General features: G+C 39.3%; 3 protein-coding genes across 3 annotated transcripts in view; 1 reads left to right on the plus strand and 2 right to left on the minus strand.

Annotated features, from left to right (window-relative positions):
- Nucleotides 1-89: 89 nt before the first annotated feature.
- LOC117296914 (tetraspanin-33-like) lies at nucleotides 90-6690 on the minus strand. Its single transcript, XM_033780021.1, has 6 exons — nucleotides 6421-6690; nucleotides 5201-5386; nucleotides 4219-4389; nucleotides 2969-3124; nucleotides 1664-1780; nucleotides 90-1188 (listed from the first exon to the last, which is right to left on the minus strand). The coding sequence occupies exons 1-6, from the start codon at nucleotides 6484-6486 to the stop codon at nucleotides 1090-1092; spliced, it is 795 nt and encodes a 264-aa protein (XP_033635912.1). The 5' UTR covers nucleotides 6487-6690; the 3' UTR covers nucleotides 90-1089.
- A 2416-nt stretch (nucleotides 6691-9106) lies between these two features.
- Nucleotides 9107-16255, minus strand: LOC117296639 (dehydrodolichyl diphosphate synthase complex subunit DHDDS-like). The gene is made up of 8 exons (XM_033779662.1): nucleotides 16113-16255; nucleotides 15180-15400; nucleotides 14196-14338; nucleotides 13594-13710; nucleotides 11944-12045; nucleotides 11046-11160; nucleotides 10277-10384; nucleotides 9107-9517 (listed from the first exon to the last, which is right to left on the minus strand). The coding sequence occupies exons 1-8, from the start codon at nucleotides 16135-16137 to the stop codon at nucleotides 9242-9244; spliced, it is 1107 nt and encodes a 368-aa protein (XP_033635553.1). The 5' UTR covers nucleotides 16138-16255; the 3' UTR covers nucleotides 9107-9241.
- Nucleotides 16256-16707: 452 nt separating this feature from the next.
- Nucleotides 16708-22802, plus strand: part of LOC117296495 (bromodomain and WD repeat-containing protein 3-like) — a 38658-nt gene continuing 32563 nt past the window's right edge. Inside the window, exons 1-7 of the mRNA XM_033779454.1 lie at nucleotides 16708-16873; nucleotides 16994-17052; nucleotides 17133-17162; nucleotides 17359-17418; nucleotides 19423-19573; nucleotides 20615-20716; nucleotides 22388-22548. Coding sequence (XP_033635345.1) covers nucleotides 16825-16873; nucleotides 16994-17052; nucleotides 17133-17162; nucleotides 17359-17418; nucleotides 19423-19573; nucleotides 20615-20716; nucleotides 22388-22548 — 612 coding nt within the window. The 5' untranslated portion in view covers nucleotides 16708-16824. The remainder of the gene's footprint in view (nucleotides 16874-16993; nucleotides 17053-17132; nucleotides 17163-17358; nucleotides 17419-19422; nucleotides 19574-20614; nucleotides 20717-22387; nucleotides 22549-22802) is intronic.

Consider the following 22802-nt stretch of genomic DNA (forward strand, 5'->3'; position numbering starts at 1 on the left):
CTAAGAAAAAAATTACTTCTTTCTCGAAAACTGGCACTTCAGTGGGAGCCGTTTCTCACAATGTTTTATACCATCAACCTCTCCCCATTACTCGTCACCAAGAAAGGTATTATGCTAATAATTATTTTGAGTAATTACCAATAGTGTCCACTGCCTTTAAATATGTGTTCGTCAGAATTTAACATTCATTGCCAAACAATAAAACTGTTTCTAAAAAAAAAAATGAGTCATCTATCTTGTTAGTGTTTTTATAAAAATATATAAGGCCACCTATAATTGTTACATTCTTTAAAGGCAAAACACATTTACTTAAACCATCTCAGCTCCTGAGTAATATGCAGCATCGGCAAACGCACAGCACACACGTATGTATTCAATCACAGAACAAAAGTCTAGTTTGTTTCTTTAAGCGTGATTTTTCAGTTTTGAAAGAATGAAAGCAAAACACATTCCTGAAACCATCTCAACTCCTGAGTAATATGCAGCAGCGGTACACGCACAGCACACATGTATATAATCAAATACAGAACAACAGTCTAGTTTACTCCTTTAAGAGCGATATTTCAGTTTTAAAGGAAAGAAAGCAAAAATGTCCGTTCATAATCTTGCTGGAAACGACTGCTTGGTGTTTGTCTCTGTTTACTCTTTACGGTAATGCACACGCACAGCACACCCATAGATTTTCTACCACAGAACAACAGTCTAGTTTTCTCCTTTAAGCGCCATATTTCAGTTTTGACGGAATGAAAACAAAACTGTCCGTTGCTCATCTTGCTGGAAACTGCTGCCTGGTGTTTGTCTCAGTGTATTTCTGCATTGTACATGTACACACATAGCACACACACACAGATACACCATAGTCGAGTTTACTCCTTTAAGCGCGATATTTTAGTTTTGAAGGAATGAAAGCAAAGCAATCTATCCAATGGAGTCATCATCTTGTTGCCTGGTGTTTGTCACTGTGTATTTCTGCAATGTACATGTACACACATAGCACACACGTAGATACACCATAGTCGAGTTTACTCCTTTAAGCGCAAAATTTTAGTTTTGTAGGAATGAAACCAAAGCTTCTATCAAATGGTGTCATCATCTTGCTGGAAACTGCTGCTTAGTGTTTGTCTCAATGTATTTCTGTATTGTTCTGATGTCTCTGATCATCCAATGAGAAAGTAGTAAGGAGAACATCTGCAAGGAATGAGGAGAATATAGACGGATTTGATTCAGTCAACTCTCAATCAATCAATCAATCAATCAATCAATCAATCAATCAATCAATCAATCAATCAATCAATTAATCAGAAAACATTTACATAGTGCCAAATATGAAATCAATTCCAATTTGCTTGTTGAAAAACTTATAACATTTTGAGGACGAGGACATTAAAGGAACACGTTGCCTTGGACCGGTCGAGTTGGTCTTTGAAAAGCATTTGTAACCGTCTGTTATAAAATGCATATGGTTGGAAAGATGTTTTAAAAGTAGAATACAATGATCCACACAAATACGCCTCGAAATTGCGTGATTTTCCTTTTACCTCGTCGACTAACACGGTTTTGACTGCCATAAATGGCCGACCGTTTTAGTTCGTAAAGTAATTGTTCGCGAAGTAGATGTTTTTTTCTTGCACACTTTTACTTTGTTTTAAACTGAAATGCTCACCTGTAAGAACAGTGATGCAAATACCAACAGGCCAAGGAGGAGAATATTCTGCTGCATCCATAAGACGAAGGAGTCTATACAGCCATGGATGAAGATGGTGGAGTAGATCATATAGCGCTAGAAAAGATATCAATATTAAGTGTCATGAGTGATGTACAAATCTTAAAGGGTCTGGGTACTTTTTGTAGGACACAAAGCACAATGTCCACAGATTTCTATTAAACTTGCACAATAATGATAGTATAAAGATTACCTAAAAAACATTACTTGCTGAGGTGATGTAGTTTTTTAGAAATTAGTAATGTTAATTTGGTGACATTGTGTTTTGTGTTACAAAAGGTACACCATGAGAGAGTCAGTCTCTATGGTCAAATTCAATAGGAGACTTTCCAACGCTAGGTGGCAGCAGACATACCGGGTAAATTTCCATTGTTTACGTAGTTCTGAACATGCGCATAATTCTGAGAACAATGGATTTGCCCGGTAAGTCTGCTGCCCTCTATCGTCCCAGAAAGTCTCCCATTCAAAGATCCACTCGTTCTCAAAAGAGTCCTTGTGAAAATCAGAAAAAAGTTAACAAGTTTCTAAGAAAAAAAGTTATAAATAACAGCAAACTTGAAAAAGCTCTGAAAAGAGCCGGTTTGGTATCGACGTTTCGAACAGTATACTCTGCTCGTCTTCAGGAGAGAGCCTCTAACAAGTGTACTCTAACCGGACCTTTAAAATGACATTGTGTTTGATACCCTTTCAAGTGCAATTACTTCCGTCAATCAAAATCTTTTTGAGACGTCACATATTTTTTTTTTTTTTTGCGCGGTCCGCTCGTCAGCAAACTGTTCGTGTATAATGCTGCCAATCATTATTGCTTGCTTTGCAATGCAACTAAAATACCATTATTCTGTGATCTTTTTAATGCTTAACGTAGAAAATTCCAAATGTTTTCATATTTTGTCTTCCGCATGTTTAAAAACATAACGTTCGGAGCTCGTAACGAAGTTTCGGCCAAAATGAATAAACGGTGACGACATGAAAAGATTTTTTTTTATAAAACTCCACATGGTGTCTGGTAACTTTTTTGATTAATACAAATACATGAATTGAAGAAAGACAGCAACTATAAATAAATGAATAAACAAATACTTCTTCACTTTGCAAAAAAAGGAAGAAAGCAAAGAAATCCATAGACATGTTTTCCTGTGACTGGTAAATATTTTAATTTTTTTTCTACACTCCTTTCCTTAAAAGATAATGAAAACAAAATAAAAAGCTGCGTCCTATTTATTTAGCAAAAAAAATGTATAATACCGTTTGCGTTCTGATGTCCAATCCACACTGGTAGTTCATGGCCCAATCGATGCAGCATGAGTACGGGACACCACACGCTTCACGGCCCGGGGACGAACAGTCGAAGTAAGCGTTCATCTGCCAGTCGGCATAACTTGATGCGCCACAGCATCGAAACTATATCAACACACTTGTTACATTTAACAATTATATAGGTATAGGCTACTTACTCCTGTATACATCATAGAGCTGCTAAGCACAACAATTTGCTTAGCATGAAATTTCTTCCTTGATAAAATCAGGATTACCAATCAAATTTCCTTGTGATTTTCAGGATAAGCAAACAACAGCTCAATACCAGTAACAAGCAATATGCAGCAAATGGAAATTTGGTTGGTAATCCTGTTTTTATCAAGGAAGAAATTTAATGCTAAGCAAAATGTTGTGCTTAGCAGCTCTATGAAATTGGGCCCAGTTGTATGCCTATGTAGGCTACTTATTCATGTATAAATTGAACCCATGATACTTCCAAATAGTAGATTTTTGACTGAATTTGAGTCTGAATTATAGTCGGCAAAACATCCTAACGGAAACATCACACCAACTTGGGTAACTTGGTTTGCATGCAGGCCGCAGAGGGTGGCTGTATGTGTCAGAAATATCATATCGAAGTCTTATATAGCGCACGTATCCACCAAACAAGAAAGTCAGACTAGTATCTTCCTTCAGACATTTAAATGCTAACTTTATTTGAGAAGCTCGCGCCTTATTTTTGAAATAGATATTATGGCGCCATAAAAATACTGCGAATCGTCATCATCATCATCATACAACTCGGCCATTCCAGTAAACCCACGTTGCTCACGGGTGCGTTCGTTTAGCTTCCCCCTGTGTCTACCGAACGACTCGCCGAACGACTCGCCGAACGACTCGCCGACTCTACCGAACGACTCGCCGACTCGCCGCTCTCGTAGTGACACTGGGGCCAGCCCCCAAGTGACCCACTCCACAAGCAGGGCACTAAGGGGCTGACGGGTGAGCCCCTGGAATGACGTCAAAGCTAGGCGAACGCACCAGGGAAGACCGGGGTCGACCCAGGAAAGCTAAACGAACGCACCCTATAATGTACTCTCTTTTCGCGCCCAAACTTTCGTCTTCAAATATCAGTCTGTAAGATGGTATCACCCTCAAGGAGCCTGCCAAGAGCAGAATGCACTGCCGTCCTAACTTTTTAGGAAAAACAGTTTGGACGTACAGTCGTACACATATACCTCTTCTTGAATAAAATCGATGATATCTTGCAAATCTGCGTCGTCACGGTAACGGACGATTGCTTTCTCAAAGAAACGAAGGGACGACTCAACGACTGTTTCCTGTAGTAACATGACCAGGATGCCTCCGACGAATTGCACTATGATTAAAACAGCTAGAATAACACAATACTGTAAAGGACAGCAGGGACATTACGTTTCAAGCGACATGAAATAGCCAAGAAGATGGAATAGAAAACACGGAAACAGAAAGAGATGAGCAAAACGGAAAAGATATTTTGTATTAATGGCGGGCACGTGACTCACCAGCAGGCAGTAAAAACAAAACTTTATTTAGTGATTATTTTATTGCACTTTATACGAAGGGTGTAGCTCTCAGCATAAAATTAAACATCAAAACACTCTACATACGTACAGGTATATCTTCCGGCCTATGGACAATATACTGCTAGTCACTTTTGAGGGTCCCTCGTTTTCATTACCTAAAAGTTCTCATAATTATTAAAGTAAGTTTAGGCCTGTATGCTTCGTTTTTGAAAGGGCAAGGGCGCCAAGGCATTTTCTCTTTGGTATTTATGGCATGCACCGTCCTATGAGGAAATTGTATGGAGCATTTCAAGGACACCATAGTCTTGAAGTCAAGACGGTAATTGTTAAGCGCGGTGTGTAGTTACAGCGCGGCGTGTTAAGCGCGGTGTGTAGTTACAGCGCGGCGTAGCTACGGGGACGATGCACACACCCTCGATCCCAGTATGTGTGTGTGAGTCAGTCGCAAGCTGCCTCGCGCTACCTACGACTGTTGCATGTGTAACATCGCACTGTGACTGTTGCATGAAAGGTAGACAAATAGGCAGCGCCTAACGACTTGTCATCAAGTCTAGGACACCAAGGCAGTGACCACAGGGGGGGGGGGGGGGCATTGAGGCAATTGCTTTCGTTGCCTCCGTGAAGTATCGGGCATGTTAAACAAGTTAATACTCACACTATAAAGTAAACAGATGTTTTGTCTGAGAGAGCCGACAAACCCAAACCCAGAGACGATAAAGATGACCGCACCAATGATGATGATGTACGTTGTGGGGTCGATGTGCAGTGTAGACAGGTCTTCAAAACCATCTTTAGAGAACTTGGCCCACAGACCAACAGTCGTTAGGGTTGATGCGATCAGCTGTGTGTAGTTTAATTATTGACAACAACAAAAATATAATCTTATAAATAAAAAATAAAGCCTTTCCCTTAGAAAGACTCCTGCTGCTAGGGTTGAAACGTCAGACCATTAACTATGTGTTGCGTTGTCATTTTGGTTGGAAAGCAGTTTGCAACAGCTAACTCTAAATATGTTTTCTCAAATAAAATAAAATGTGTTTGTAAGAAGCATAACACTGTCCAAGACAGACCTCGCTGTAGAACGAAGTCTGATCCCGGTTTTAGGGGGTTTCAAATTCATGTGACTTTCTCTGTGCTGTCATAACAAAATTCTTTGTTGATCAGTCATGGTTCAGGAGCCCCCACCCCTCCCCCAGTCACTTATAGAGGACTACGCGATAGTTGCGATAACGGTCAAGTGGTCAGACTGCATGACTTGCAGTCACGAGGTTGTGGGTTCGAATCCCCCAGCTAAATACTGAATCACAATTTCTTGATTTTGTGCAATTCATAATCATAGACGTTATAATACACACATGTTTGTATGCGAGATTGGTTGTTGCCAGCTGGGTGTTTATTATCCCCGGGAGTTTGCCAAGTTCCCTTGATGGGAAGATCATCTAAACATGCTCCATTCAGGAAAGAGCAGTAGGATTGATGCGTTTGACGGTATACAAACCATGGAGGTATGGAAATACTTATTTCTAACTCCAGTCTAGAAAATGTAAAAGTTTCCGTATGGCGCCACCACTTTTTCATTCGATATAAAATAATATAGGAACTTATTTACCTGATTGATATATCCCTTTTTGTAAAAATGAGTGAAAAAGTGGTGGCGCCATACGGAAAGTTATCCCTAGAAAATAACTGTGAGGTTATGAGGATGTATTGTACCCTCAACCGTTATGTTTTGCTATGGAGGTAAACATCAAAACAGATACCTCTTTTGGTTATCCGTGTGGACGCAAAGACCTTCTTTAATATTTTGGGGATGGGCTCAACTCGTACCCATCTTCCACACCAAATACAAGCATGGATGAAGGAAAAGGTACTTACCCATACTAGAAAATTAAGGACGAACAACATGTAGCGTCTGCAGACGACATATTCACCAGTCTCCATCGTTTATAACTACCGGCAAAGCAAACACACGGCCAGCTGAGTCCCCGTGAAAAGGGCTTAAATTATGAGCACCGTGTATAACGGGCAACTTATCTGGTTTTAACCATAAAGAAAACCAACGTCTCAAATAAACGTCAACTGTTGAGTGCTTTCGAAAGCATTGTGTGCGGTTAATGGAGATGCTCGCTACTGCAAAATGACAACCAATTCCCTTCCTTGCAAGTACCGCGGTAGCATCATTTGCATTGCTCGCTCCGTCGAGTAACAGCTATAATTGGATCAATACAGTAACAATGGAATAGGTGAATCATGAATTATTAAAAGGAGCGCGCTGGCAAGCTGGATTTTGAAATGATAGCTGTTGCAAAACTGCTTACCAACCAAAAGGACCTATGGTATAAAGGCACAAAAATAGCTGATGGCCTTACGTTTTGACCCTAGTAGTTTTAACTCTCAATGTTTTGTTTAGCTTATAATCATCTATTAAAGGGAAAGTACATGTTTGGTAAAGACTCAAACCAAATATTGACTTAAACACTGACTTGGTAAAGTGCATTTGAGAGCTGTTGATAGTATAAAACATTGTGAGAAACGGCTCCCTCTGAAGTAGCATAGATTTTGAGAAAGAGGTAATTTCTCACTAAAATAACAAAAGACTTCTAGCCAGAAGTCTTTTATTTCATATCTGAAAGCACACAACTTCGTGTGACAAGGGTGTTTTTCTGTCGTTATTTTCTCGCAACTCCGATGACCAATTGAGCTCAAATTTTCACAGGCTTGTTATTTTATTGCTTATGTTGGGATACACCGAGTGAGAAGACTGGTCTTTGACAATTACCAAACGTGTACTGTGGACTTTTCTTCCAGACTACCTCTTTTAGGCTCATGGGTTGTGCTGTGTTGTCGCCATTTAAAGGCAGTGGACACTATTGGTAATTACTCAACATAATTATTAGCATTAAACCTTACTTGGTAAAGAGTAATGGGGAGAGGTTGGTAGTATAAAACATTGTGAGAAACGGCTCCATCTGAAGTGACGTAGTTTTGGAGAAAGAAGTAATTTTCCACGAATTTGAGTCGAGACCTCAAGTTTAGAACTTGAGGTCTCGAAATCAAGCATCTAAAAGCACACAACTTCGTGTGACCAGGGTGTTTTTTCTTTCATAGTTATCTCGCAACTCCGACGACCGATCGCGCTGAAATTTTCACAGGTTTGTTATTTTATGCATATGTTAAGATACACCAAGTGAGAAGACTAGTCTTTGACAATTACCAAAAGTGTCCACTGGCTTTAATAATGGTTACGTTGACTATGATCTTGAAGGATGAGGTAAACGGAGATGATCTTTCTTTTTGAAAACAGATGGCAAGTTAATTTCGAAACAAAATAAGATGACAATCAAATTCCATTCTTTAAATAACACTTTTATTAGTGTAACATATTTTTTATTCATTTAAAATCTGATAAGTTTGCAGTACAAAATAAGCAAACAAATTATATTGTTATAAAGAAAAAGTAGATTTGTTTTATCAGAATTTTGTTTAAACCACTCTGAAGTCACCTAAACAACACACAAAACAAATCAATAAACAGTCTGCTAAAAACAGTAGTTTTGTTTTTAAAAGAGAAATCTGGAATGATTTATAGAGCTATAGTTGATTTCTTAATATTTTAAATGCCTGTCTTTCATACAATTATTTTCGATGGCAATATAGTACTACATGATCTGTCCAGTAATTCTTAAACTTTTTCACAAGATTTTCATATTATTGAAACTTTTGGATACTTTGAATTCTTGCATTAAGTTCAATCACATAAGTTTCACTGGCCAATCTCTCAGGAATTGTGTTTTGAATTTAATTCGAGGCATTGCCAGGTCCATTTTCATGGTACACAGGTAAACAGTCTATGCTGTGGGGTGTGTGGCCGAGTGGATAAGAGCTCAAGCTCTGATGCTTCTGTTCAAAAGAGTGTGGGTTCGAATCCTGGTCGTGACCTTTGTGTCCCTGATCTTCACCCAGGGGTAAATTGGTACCTGTGAGGGCAGAGGTAGTTCTTGTGATTGGTTTAGCCGAGTAGCGCATATATTGCGCACAGGCTGTATACTCCCCAGGGAGTTGAGAAGGTTTAAGGAATGATTTAAGGCCCAGCGCCCAGGGGTAATAATGTCGGAAGCGCTTTGAGAAACCCTCATGTTTGAAAAGCGCTATATAAAAACTGGTTATTTTTATGCTGATTTTTATGTACATGTCCACACGTTGTAGGCTCTAATAACAGACTTTTCAGACCTCATTGATAAAGGTTTCAAGATTTTTTTCAAGGGCAAAAATAACTGACTTAAAGGCAGTGGACACTATTGGTGATTACTCAAATAATTGTTAGCATAAAACCATACTCTGTAATGAGTAATGGGGAGAGGTTGATGATAGTATAAAACGTTGTGCGAAACGGCTCCCTCTGAAGTGACATAGTTTTCGAGAAAGAAGTAATTTTTCCACAAATTTGATTTTGAGACCTCAGAATTAGATTGTGAGGTCTCGAAATGTTTTTTTTCTTTCATTATTATCTCGTAACTTCGACGACCAATTGAGCTCAAATTTTTACAGGCTTGTTATTTTATGCATATGTTGAGATACACTCAGTGAGAAGACTGGTCTTTGACAATTACCAATAGTTTCCAGTGTCTTTAAGTAGAAAGATTACCACGCCTGCAAATCCAAAACCTGCAAAATCAATATTTTTCAATTTCTGTTTTCAGGAGGGCGTTGTTAACTTGGCATTGGGTGTGGCTTTTTCACTTTCCTTAGGTAATAGACTACATATATACTGGTCTCTCCTCTGCTGTAGGCGTTTTAAGAAATTAGTTACTCGAGCCTCCCTTTCTTGTGTGTAGTGTCGTACACACTTCTGGACGTTTGTGGGACTTTGTCGGTCGTGGTGAAGACTGTTGTCCGCTTCTTGGAGGGCACATTTCAAGTCGGACCGTGCCTGCCTCTCTTCTTGCTCTTGCCTGTTTGCCTCTCTGACGGCCTGGTGGCGAAATCAAATTGAAAGACTAATGAAAGACTTTTTAGACCATGGTGGGGGTGCAATAATTTCTTGTTATATTGCCTTCTGAAAATTCCCCGCTAATCTGTGAAATTTGCTTGATGTAAGCACGGAATTCCCTGCTTCTGTAAGCGTTACTTTTTTGCTTACAGTAAGCAGAGCTAAGAACTTGAGCCCAAGCTATGCTTGCACATACTGGAGTGTCGTGGCTAAGCAGTCTAGTTCAACAGACCCAAGCTCTGGTGTTGTCAGCAGCAGAGTGTGGGTTTGAATCCCGGTCATGACACTTGTGCCCTTGGGCAAGGCACAACTATAATTGCTTCGTAAAATGTTTGGAAGGTAGTGCATTCTGCTCATAGAGCATCACCAGTGCGCCCTCTAGTTCTTATATACATGTATAACTCTCGATTCTGCTCTACCAGCCAGGCTCCTAGTGGATGGTGCCTATGCCTCTATCCTGTGAAGAGGGTAACCCTGTTTCAGCCCGAGGAGAAGGAGGGAATGTTCCCTTGGTAAAAGACTAGCACCTGCTTGATACTTCATGGGACCCATTTTATACATACATGAAATAACAAACCTGTGAAAGTTTTAACTCAATTGGTCATCAGAGTCACAAGAAAAACAGTGAAAGAACGAGGGGTTAGTGATGGAGAGGTATCGATATGGCATGCTGCTCTTGGTAGCTAGGCTGCAGTAACAAGATCTTTCTTTATAATATCATAATTATTTAGGGGTTCTCACCATAACGGCAGCGTAGTTCTGTTGATAGTGAAGAATTGCCGAGTAGAGATGCCATATTGTAAACTCTGGCCACAGCACCTCGACGAAGGACAACACAGAGTAATTGCTCTGGGAAAAAAAGACAGTTAACTTATAATATCTTGATGTCTACCCTCACACCAATATATATTTTTAAATAAAAGTAATTTTTTTAATTAAAAGTATTTTTCAAAAGCTAAATGAAATCACAACACACATAAACAAGTACACTCGTGTCAGTTTAACAAGACAAATGTAACAGAGAACAAGGGGGAGGTAAGAAAGAACACAAACATTAAATACTGCAACAGCTCAATGAGAAACTACATGGCTTTCCAAGTACTGTCCTCTATCCATAGTTCTAGATGGAATAATGCTCCGTGTGTAGTATTCGCTTTGAGGTAACCTGTGTGAGCTGCCATTTTAACTGTCTGGCCAATTTACCCCGGGAGTTCTTGTTACCCCACGGTTACCCCGGTGCACTTTCACACTGTGTCTCTGTATTCCAGGGGGTTCTGGTTGCACGTTTCAAGGATACAAGGTTTTACTACCTGCCCCTACTCCAGAGTAGTGGTGGCTATTCCCCAGGGTAGATCAGGGGTAAAGTGATCCAAGAGTGAAATGGCCGACCATTACTCCCCGGTGAAAAAAGTAGTGCGAAAAGGGCTAAACTGGTGGATGGAGCCTAATCTCAAGTCACATTCATGGTTTCAGTATAGGGCCCTATGCCCCCCCCCCATCTTAAACTTACCTGCCATAGTAAGAAATCACTGAGTCTGACTTCGCCTGACGTCCTTACTAACAGGTCAGGGTCTGGAGACTGACTTGTGTACAGACACTTCTCAAGAAGTCCCTCGGAAATGTCACTACAAATAATGAAGAAAAAAAAAAAAAAAAAAAAAACAGTGAACGTAAACAACGCCATCAGGACCCAATTTCAGAAAGCTTTGCAAATCTCTTTGCTAATAAAACGAGTATGCATGATTCATTGATTTAATTTACTAACTAGTCTTTTAACAGTTTTTGTTTGTTTTTGTATTTAGCTGTCTCACAACATCTTGGAAGTTGGCTTATTTCAGAAAGTGACTTGTGTCTTGACTTGATTTGTAAAAACTTGACTTGTGTCTTGAGCAAAAGTGACTTGTGTCTTGACTTGAGCGAAGATGAATTCAGACTTGACTTAGAGACAATGGACACTATTGGTAATTGTCAAAAACCAGTCTTGTCACTTGGTGTACAATGTATCTCAACATATACATAAAATAACAAACAAACAAATGAAAATTTGAGCTCAATTGGTCGTCAAATTTGCGAGATAACTATGAAAGAAATAACACCCTTGTCACAGGTAGTTGTGTGCTTTCAGATGCTTGATCCGAGACCTCAAGTTATAAATCTGAGGTCTCGAAAATCAAATTGGTGGAAAATTACTTCTTTCTCGAAAGCTACCTCACTTCAGAGGGAGCCGTTTCTCACAATGTTTTATGCTATCAACCTCTCCCCATTACTCGTTACGAAGAAAGGTTTTATGCTATTAATTGTTTTGAGTAATTACCAATAGTGTCCACTGCCTTTACGAAAAAAAAATCACTTGTTTATAACAATTGAAATCGCTCCCTGAAGCGGTTACATGGACTAGTTTTCCCCACCTTGGTCTAAGACATCCATCTTCGACTCCTTGAGCCATCTCCTTCATTGCATTGGTGATCTCGTTTCTAGACGTGTACGCTAAACATACATTTAATATAGCACTGTGAAAAGAATCAAACAGGTGAAGACACAATCATTAACCCTCCTACGTACTATCTGATCATTTAAAATTATCCACACTGGTTTTGATGGATAAAATGAAACTATGCATGTCTGCAATATTATTATTATTACTATTATTATTTATTCGGCCATTTCTCAAAGAACAATAACAATACATGTAATAGCAAATAAGATAATAGTTATAGGGGAAACAAAATGCGCGTGCGTACGTTTCCCGCAGAGCCCGCCCCTTCATTTGGGGGGAGATTTAACGAATGTGCCAAGACTCTCCTGTGATAGCGGTTCTCTGGTGATAGCGGTTCGTGGTTGATAGCGCGTTGGGGGTGATAGCGCGCCCTTTTGTGACAAATCCAGGAGAGTCTTGAACCAAGACTACACAGTACACAGTTAATCCTCTAACTGTCTGACCCTATCACTACCATAGACTTTTATCACGATGTCACCATCTTGGTTCCCCGTTTCCTATAACAGTAATGAGTGCTAACATTCGTTGCACATGGCACCAGACTATTATTTCGTCCAGCCTCAGTTTGGTTACAATGAGTTGGAATGGAGTAAAATCAAGATGGCCACACCGTGATAAAAGGTCTATACACTGTGGTTTTGAGTGATATACGCACTATGCCCAGTGCCCTCGTCATTGGGCCAATAACATTCCTGTGATCTGTCTCAGCTCCCTGTGGAGTATACAGCCCTGAGCTGCTGGGTCACTCCAAAGGCTTTTTCAGCATAATATCAGCCTCTACCCTCGCAGGTACCCATTTATACCCCTGGGTGAGGAGAATCAATTATAGTGAAGCATTTTGCTCAAGGACACAAGTGTCACGACCGGGATTCGAACCCACACTCTGCTGCCTTGAACCACCAGAACTTGAATTCTATGCTCTTAACTTCTCGGCCATGACACATTATTGTCTTTCAAACTAGCTAGACTTCCACAATAAACTTTCTATAGGCCTACTTCTACAACTCTGATAATACTTGTCAAAGCCTGTTCGGCATCTGGACAACGGTGAAAAGACAATGAAGACATTTCAGTTTTAGATTTTAGATGTGGGAGGGAAACCCAAGAGCATTATTCCAGGGAGAACCCATGCAGTCAAGTAGGGACTGAAAACCCAATCCACATGGTGCCCCAGGTGGGATTCGAACCGGGGTCCCGGAGGTGGAAGGCAATTCAAGATACCACTATGCTAACCTTATATTGATCTCATAACCTGACTGCATTCACCATTTGCTCCAGTGTGTCTTTGGTCAGGTAGAGACTGAAAACCCAATCCAAATAGTGCCCCAGGTGGGATTCGAACCGGGGTCCCGGAGGTGGAAGGCAATTCAAGATACCACTATGCTAACCTTATATTGATCTCATAACCTGACTGCATTCACCATTTGCTCCAGTGTGTCTTTGGTCAGGTAGAGACTGAAAACCCAAACCACATAGTGCCCACAGTGGGATTCGAACCAGGGTCTCAGAGGTGGAAGGTGAGGCAAGACACCACTTCGCCAACCTGATGCATGTTACTCACTTTGTATTATTTCTTGACATGTACATCGCTTCAGCTACGACTTCTTGTACGTCTCGAGGTAGTAGATGTAGCTCACCGAGTACTCGTACACAGACGCCATGCTTCATTATTTGTTCCCTAGAGTAAAAAAAAAAAAAAAAAGGAAATGACTCAAACAGTGCTTTTATTTTCAGCAATGGCTGGATAACAGTTACTCAGATCAGGGATGAGAAAAGACAGGTTATCCATATTATACAAAATGTGACTTTTAGTTTGTAAAGGCACTGGACATGCACTTTTGGTAATAGTCAAAGACCAGTATTCTCACTTGGTGTATCCTAACATATGCATAAAATAACAAATCTGTGCATAATTTGGTTTCAATTGGTCTTAAAATACCCTGGTTGAACAAATGTGTGCTTCCCGACAGGCCTGAAGTCTTTCTCAGATTCAAATATCTTAGTGAGAAATTACCTCTTTCTCAAAAACTACATTAACTTCAGAGGGAGCCGTTTCTCACAATGTTTTATACTATCAACAGCTCTCCAATGCCCATTACCAAGTCGGTTTTATGCTGATATACATGATATATTTTGAGTAGTAAAGCTATCAACTTTCCCTACTTTTCTTGGAGTAACTTCACAAATTTCTGCCTGGCCAGCTCCATCAGGCCATCTACCTCTTCCTTAGAGCGTTTGAAGTTTTCTGTACTGAAGGCATACACAGTAACTTCCTTGATGTCAAAATCCAAACACCACTGCAGTGTCTATAGGAAGGAAAATGGACAAGACAACTAAACATTACTGCATGAAAATTAATAATAATGGCGATAAAAAATAGTCTAGCATTTATTGAGGGCCTTTTCAAGAGGATGCAAAGCGCTAGGATGTGCCACAATAGATCAAACATCAAAATTGAAGATGGCCCAAAATAAAAAATCACTGTCAACGAAACCAGTGAGTCTACAGGAATTTATTGAGTGATTCAAGTGCGTTTGCTTTTCTGCAGCTGTCAGGAAGTTAATTTCACAGGGCCGGGTCCACATTGGAGCAAAGGCTCAGTCTCCTGCTTTTAGGACTTGTCCGATGCTCGAAGAGAAGGTTGCGTGAGTTCATGTAAAAGTTCTGTGGACATGATCTGTGGCAGGCCAGATATACGGGACGTAAGGGCAAGGCAGCTTTTAAAGGGCAACCCTATGAGGACAATTTTACTATATTTATAAGGGATCATTTCTAAGGGCACCAAGGCCAATTGTCTCTGGGAAGTGCCAGGCCTGCTATGATATTGTCCGAATGCTACATTGCTAGTGGAGTCTATTTTCTAAGTCATGGATTAATTAAAATGCTAAGCATGAATTGATATCACAGCACAAATCATGAACAGTATCGCTGATGCCCTTAGCCAATGGAAGACTTTTTAACACTTGATGGCAGCAAACTTTCAGATAATTTCCATTGTTTATGTCATTATAAGCTTGCTCACATTTCCAAGAACATTGGCTTTACCTGGTAAGTCTGCTGCCACCTAGAGTCAGTACCAAAAGTCTCTCACACTGTGAAATGGAGGCTTCAACAACAGTGAAGCTGACATTTACAGTTTTTACTGACCTCTGACAACTTATGAAATCCCATGAGATGTCCCTCTGCTTTCTCAACAGATTTTTTCTTAGCGAATCGTCTGTTGCCGTCCATGATGAACGCCACGTGTTTGGGGACAGGTCCTGTCTTCAGCACCCGTGTACAGAAACTTTGCAGCCATGTTTTCTGTACCTTGTATTTCTCCTCAGGAAACCATTCTGACTCCACCGTTGTTGTCATGGTTTCTTTCTCTAAAAAAACAAACCACAAAATACAAAATGAACAATTGTGAAATTATTATTATAGGTTATTATACCATATACACATATTGACTGGCAATAATCTTAATGATTGATGACTAAGTTTAATAAAAGAGAAGTCAATTAAAAAATGTTTTTTAGGAAGTTTTGTTTTTACAACTTTTTCATGGTTTATTTACACAAAACTGTACAAAGTAGGTGCTTTCAAACTCCACTCAAAACTATAGCATAGCACATTTGTTTTAACTTGTTTTGTGTTCAGAAGAAAGAATAAGAATAATAAGAAAGACTAAAATTGATGTTTTTATTAAAACATCTTTCTAAAAAAAGTGTTTTTGCCCAAAAATTACTTTATTTTCAATATTGTTCCATCACAATGTTTAATGAATGAGAGTATTATAACAAGTTACAGTCAACACTCTTACCAATAAGCAGATAATAAAAGTCATTCAGAAATTCAAACACTTAATCTGTAAACCCAATACGAAACCCTCTCATGACTGACCGTGATGTGTACAGGAGGTGGCGGGGCAAACGCGCTCAAATCACGGCAGACAAATCGACCGTTGCACGGTCACGAGACGGTGATGCTCGGTGGGTGGAGGGTTGCGGCCAGGGTTCTTGGCCGTTGTTCAATTTTAATAATAATTTACTACCGAAGAATAGAGTATTTGATGGTTAGATCTTGAAATAGTAAGCTTACCGTACGATTCCGTGCATCCGATCATCACCGATCATACAACAACTTTTAAAACAAGAAACATGATGAAACGTCCGTCCGTGGTGGATATCGGGGATCCGTCCGTATGTGTGTACATCCGCAAGGAAGACAGATGAATACATGTACACTACAAGTGTATTGTCGTATATGCAATCGAGGTCTCGTGCAATCGTATGCAAGTGCCCATGTACATGTGTACACGTACACACATGTACATACTCGATGATGCAAGCGCTCACGTTCTAACTACGACTGTTTTATGATTGACTATACTCGCACATGAAACCGTTAAAAGAAATGGTTGACGGTGTCAAAGGTCGTCATTTTCGCGAAATATTATGATGCGGATGGATACGCACATGAGACAATGCTGTCCAAGGCCGGAATGTTATTATGATAAAAATGTAACACTGACAGAAATTTACACATAAATGTGATAATTTGTACTTAGAATTAAATCCAGGTGGTAGCACATTATTGTTTTCCCCCATTTTTACAATTTATTTGTTCTTTACCAAGCTGCACTATTTCACGCGGACGAACCGCATCACACATAGTCCATGACCAACGTAGCGGATCGGACAGAATGTTCATGTCGCATTTTTACTTGAAATTAACGTGGAAATTAGGACATTCTTGCGAGCCAAATTGAGAGGAAATACGCTTTTTCCGAACTAGCCAAACATTTGCAGTCATGTCTAAAGGAGGGGGTGGCTCAAGCAAGCCATCTCCACAGGAATCAGGCAAGTTTCTCTCCACTGTTTCGGCAGTTTTTTACCGCGTTTCACAGCACTGCTGTTTTGTTTTCCTCGTTCGTCGCACTCTAAAATATTTATCAAAAATTTCGTTCACTTTCTTTGCAGAATTATACTTTTTGATCATCAAATTTCTTGCCGGTGGTCCATGCAGGGCAACAGCAGAGGTAATTATAGTTCATGTTGTTTTGTTTTTGTGGTCTAAATTGATTCAAGTCACTAATAATTTTGCGTGTTTTTTGTGCAGGTTCTGAAGCGAGAGATTGAACAAAATGAGGTAAGTGCAGTGCTTTGCTTGTTGACATCTTTGAAAATGTGCGCTTTTCGCACGACTTTGTTGCCGTTTTTCATCGAATTTTCCCCAAACTAACTTCAAATTTTAATTTTGAATATGAAAATCGTTAGATTACAATGTGTTTTAATTGTTTCTAACAAAAATTTCTTTGTTTGAAATGAAAATTTCTTATTTTCAGCTATTTCCAAGTAGATTGGATTGGCTCGGAAATGAACATCGAAAGAGCTATGAAAACTTGGTGAGTAACACTTTGAAACTTTTAAAACTTTCGCCAGATAAACAAAAAAGCAAAAAAAGTAAAAAAAATAAAAACATCAAACTTCTCAATTCTAAATGGTGCCCTTGCTTGTACAATTTACATCATCTAATTTTTCCAAAAAAATTACATTTATTTTAACCATAAATTAGCAAAAAACATAAAATATGTTCACATTTTCAATGCTCAGCTGCCTTGGCTTGCTTACAGTCCTACTAATTTGCATAATGGTAAATGGATTGTCATCCGGTGACGTCATGCACCCAGCCTGGCGCACTGACCAATGAAAAAACAGCACGCTTGTGATAGCACACATACGGGTGTTGGGGTCAAGTCTATTTATAGAGATACAAATGATTGGTTTGTTTTGACCTCAAACTTCATGAATATGTAGTAGTAGATGACAAGCTCTGCTAGTTTTTTGTGTACAATGCATTTTGTACACATGTAATGACATGTACATGCACACGTTCATCATGTACTCCCATGTGTGTTCTGTTATGGCTGGCTGTACATGTGCACATTGTTATTGTTTTGATGCACTTTTAACGTTGTTTATTTTACAAGGTAGTGTTCAATTCAATCTTATCATTGCTATAGTTTTATAGCTCCATGATTCAATTAATATGTTCTTTCATCATGGAAAAATAAACTAGTATTCCTCCATCATTCAATTTCAACATGTTCAGATTGTTCAATCATTCTTATTAATTACTAATACTACTAGTACTAGTTATGTTCACGCATGGAGGTAGAATTTCTAATTCTACCTCCATGGTTCACGTAATCACACTGTAATACATGTAATGTTATACATTTATGCAAATGAGTTGGCCTCGTGTAAGAGTACACGGAGAAAGGTGGAAAACCGAGGAACAGAGTAAAGACACATGTTGATGCACATAAGATTGAATTCGTCTATAGTATTGGTTTAATCCGTATGTCTAGTAAGACTTTACACTAGTAGTATTGACTTTGAGTATTAATAATTGGAAAAAAACAACATCATCATCTTCCTATACTGTGCAACTGCAGAAACCTCCCCTGGAGTATTCTCGCACACATGTTTTATTAAATGTAAACTTGTTATAGATATCTCAAATTTTTATTGTGATTAATAATATGTTTGCGGAGACACTCACCATGCAGCCTTAATAATAATATTAATACGGTAAAACCGTAAGCCAGTGAAGAGCAAGGTAATTCTATGAGGCGAAAATATTCTGCGCTAATTAGGCTATAAGTTGTGCATTTATTTTAATTATTATTTTTAATATTTTTAATTTATTTTCAATTGAGGATTTGTCAGCTGCTGTTTTATGCAAATTGCAATTAATTATTTTGTTATGTGGGATATCCCTTAACTTAATTTCCAAATCATATTGGATCAAGCGAACAACCAAAATGATCACCTGGCGTATCTGTGAGATAGGACTGGACCCCTCCTTAAAGCAATTGGACACTTTCGGTAAACTTGTCCAAGGCCCACACTTGGTGTATCACAACTTATGTATAAAATAACAAACCTGTGAAAATTTAGGCTCAATCAGTCATCGGAGTTGGGAGAAAATAAATGGAAAACACACCCTTGTTTCCGCACGTTTCGCTGTGCCATGACATGTGTTTAAAACAAATCCGTAATTCTCGATATCGAGAATTGATATTGTTTTAATGCTTTCTCAAAAAGTAAAGCATTTCATGGAATAATATTTCAAGAGAAGTCTTTCACCATTACCTTCTGTAAACCCTGTAAGTTATTTGTAAATCTGTGAACTTTTAATTTGTTTGATTTTCCGAAAGTGTACAATGGCTTTAACAATTTTTGTTTGTAGTAAGAGCCGATGTATGTTATTGTTACACCTGATACTTGTACTACATGAAGAAAACATAAAGACCTTTAATTTCCAAAACGGTTAATGACGGATACTCGCGCTATAAGAAGCCACCATTATTCATATGGCATCTCATTCATTTCCCAACCAATAGGACCAAGCAAACCAACACATCCGAAATGATCACCTACTGCGTATTTGTGAGCGGATTGGACCTCTCCTGGACAAAGAGATCAAACCTAGCGTGGCCGGAGTTCAGTCCTTGCTCGGGGCCGGGTCGCAGTCGCACTTAAGATCCGCACAAGGTAAGTGCGTTTTAACCCTTTAGAGACCATCCGGCTGGAAAAAGGCTTGTAACAAATTGCCCGTAGTGGCTAATAACGGCTCCAAGATCTGATAGTTAATAACAAGAAGTTCACTCGATCCACTTGAAAGCCAAAGTAGTAGTCCCTGCCGATCTTCTACTTTCTGCCCAGGAAGTAAGTCAAAAGCAGTCCTGACAGTTCTTTTCAGAGCTAAGAGGTCTCCTATTTCAAAGGCAGGGTATACTTTGATTAATTTAAAGGAACATGTTGCCTTGGATCGGACGAGTTGGTCTATAAAAAGCGTTTGAAACCATTTGTTATGAAATGCATTGGTTAGAAAGAGGTTTTAAAAGTAGAATACAATGATCCACACAAATATGCCTCGAATATGCGTGGTTTTCATTTTACCTCGTTGACAAACACGGTCGCCATTTATGACTCCCATAAATGGCCGACCGTGTTAGTTCGCAAAGTAAAACGAAAACCACGCAATTTCGAGGCAAATTTGTGTAGATCATTGTATTCTACTTTTACAATATCTTTCTAACCATATGCATTTTATAAAAAACGGTTACAAACGCTTTTCAAAGACCAACTCGACCGATCCAAAGCAACGTGTTCCTTTAAACGACCAGTATCCTCACTTGGTGTTTCCCAACACATGCATGAAATAACAAACCTGTGAACTATTTGTGCTCAATCGATCATCGGAGTTGCGAGAAAGTAATGAGAGAAAAAGTGACAAATTGTTGCATCTGAGTTGTGTGCTTTCGATATGGCTGAAGCCATTCTCCAGTTCTCAGATGCAAAATTTTATGTGAAAATTACATCCTTTTTTAAAACTAAATTACTTCAAAGTGAGTTGTTTCTAACAATGTTTTGTAACAGCTCGCCAGTGCTCTTAATTTTGCCAATTAATTATTATGGACAATTACTTTTAGAGTAATTACGAAAATTACACCCTGTTAGAACTAATTTAACACAATTTGCATTATTCAGAAAATGGTTTTCAGGTTGTTTTGTGAATTTGTTTTTTTTCAGATGTCGGCAAAGCAGTTGACTTTTCCCCATCGGTGTTTTCAGCCACCATACATCACCGTCCCCTCATGCCACCAGTGAAACGAGCAAAATACCCAAACAAGTGTAAGTCAATTACTATTATCCTTGGAGACAAAAACTCTCCCCTCTAAGCTATGGGCCTGATGGCCAGCAGAACACGGCTACATTTAACGCGAGGCCACTGTCAAGGATGTCACCCTGTACAGCATGTGTTAACAGTGTGTTATTGCTGACGTAGGCCTGGAGGCCTCTGTAACAAATGCAAAATATTGTGTGCTCGCTATGTGACAGTAGCTGGCCATCTCAGAGTTTGCTGAAGAAATTTGCCAGGAATTTGCCTTTTTGATGTCGCCTTTGGTAACACAAATATTATACACCGAGAAGGTGCGAGTACATAGATGGCGTATAAAAATGTTTAGAAGAGTAAGCAGATTGTCAGTGGGGCGTGGTGGGATTTCCTGTGAAAACCTATGAAAATACGGGGGAGAAATGGATGTCTCCGTTAGGACGCATGTAGTGTGCAAACAAAATGGTCATCATCATCGGCTCTTGATTCATCATGGGGGACGTATATAGAGCCGCCCAACCATAGGGCCACTGATTTTCCGTTTCAGAAAAGTGCAAATTCCGTTTGGCAAAAACATGAATTCTGTTTCAGGCACAAAAAATTCTGTTTCATTTTTTTTTAATTAGATAAAAGGTTATTTAATACCCAGGGACACACTTATACAAATCAATTTGAGATAAGTTACACTGCTGACTTCGTAAAATGTTCATTTGAACTGACAAATTTCAAAAAAATACTTAAATTTTTTTTTTTTTTAATTGTGGATTATTTTGTATACTGCTGTTCGATGAAACAAAAACATGCAGTCAGGGTAAAAAGGTTGCACTGTGACTGCAGTATCAATGCACATGATGTGATAGACTTGATTCCAAGTCTAAAACTGCAGTTGATTCTCTGCATCAGCCACATCGTAGGCTAATGACAGGAGTGTATCCACAAGAGGGCGCTGTTTCAGCATGATCAAAGACTTGGGAACAAGTCTATGGACGTGACCGTTCTCCATCCACAAACAAAATGTCAGCCATTTTGTTTTCGCTTTGGCGACAGAATGTTGACAGTTTACGGTTTTATTTTAGACCTTTCCGAGATGAAAAAACATTGTATGTGTACTTATAGATCATAGGTAAGCTAGTTTGTGTATTATTGTTGGTAAAAGAGAGGGAAAAAATGCAATTTGGGTGAACAAAAAATGTTAAAAACGTGCCGCGAATAATGCCTTTCGCTGAACCATGTTAACAATGTGTGTACATGGTGTGTGTAAACATGGATGATGGTGTGAAGTAGAATAGAATGATCCACGGTTACGATCCCGTACTTTTTAATGGTCTGATTTCTGATGCTTTTTTAGTTTAACAAAAAGAATCTTAATAAAGAATGCAATTTCAATAGTTTTGGCGTCAAGAAAAAAAAAAATTGAATTTTCTGAAATCCCGTTTTCCGTTTCAAAGGGCGGATTCCGCGAATTCCGTCCGTTTTCCGCGATCGCGGAAAATCAGTGGCCCCACAACCAATGCGCTCTGCTGCTGATTGCCACAGCTGCTCGGCCAAGGACTCGGAGTCCGCTTCCAGTTGGCCCACCCAGGTGCTGCGAGGTCGGTCTCTTGGCCTCTTCCAGGAGGGGAAGGAGCAAACGAAAGGAGTCCGTGATATGCAGGTTGAGTTTCATACAAAATACTTTTTCCCAACAGATCATGTTCTCCAAGGGCGTGTCAGAACGGGCGTGGCACGCCACAACCACCTGTTACCTACCTCGCAATACGGTAAGATAGCCACTCACCTACGCACACTTGGTCACCTCTCCTCAGTCTACTGTGCTGCGTTCGACCGCAGAGGGATTCGGATATTCACTGTAAGTATGGGGTCCAAGAAAACTACTCAAGATATGAATTTTTTTATGAATGAGAAAATGGAATTATCTTTTGCAAACTGCTTACTAACCAAAATGACCTATGGTATAAATGCAAAACGTTTCGATTTAAATGATGATGATTGTACTCTGGTTAATGGATATGAGCAAAAGAGAGCGGCATGTAGTGTAGTCTTTAATGAATATAGATAAGACTGGAAATAATTATACGGGTCTGGTCTTGTTTTATTTACAAG

This window comes from Asterias rubens, chromosome 11 (assembly GCF_902459465.1).
Source record: "Asterias rubens chromosome 11, eAstRub1.3, whole genome shotgun sequence".
NCBI lineage: Eukaryota > Metazoa > Echinodermata > Asteroidea > Forcipulatida > Asteriidae > Asterias > Asterias rubens.

Bases quoted from the DNA above. Each gene is read 5' to 3' on its own strand.
- LOC117296914 (XM_033780021.1), bottom strand. From the start codon at position 6,486: ATGGAGACTGGTGAATATGTCGTCTGCAGACGCTACATGTTGTTCGTC. The intron at 5,387-6,420 runs GTAAGTACCTTT...AACTACACACAG, and splicing joins TCCTTAATTTTCTAGTATGG to CTGATCGCATCAACCCTAAC. The intron at 4,390-5,200 runs GTGAGTATTAAC...TGTCCTTTACAG, and splicing joins ACATCTGTTTACTTTATAGT to TATTGTGTTATTCTAGCTGT.
- LOC117296639 (XM_033779662.1), bottom strand. From the start codon at position 16,137: ATGATCGGATGCACGGAATCGTACG. The intron at 14,339-15,179 runs GTCAGTAAAAAC...TCCTTCCTATAG, and splicing joins GATTTCATAAGTTGTCAGAG to ACACTGCAGTGGTGTTTGGA. The intron at 9,518-10,276 runs GTGAGAACCCCT...TTTCGCCACCAG, and splicing joins AGAACTACGCTGCCGTTATG to GCCGTCAGAGAGGCAAACAG.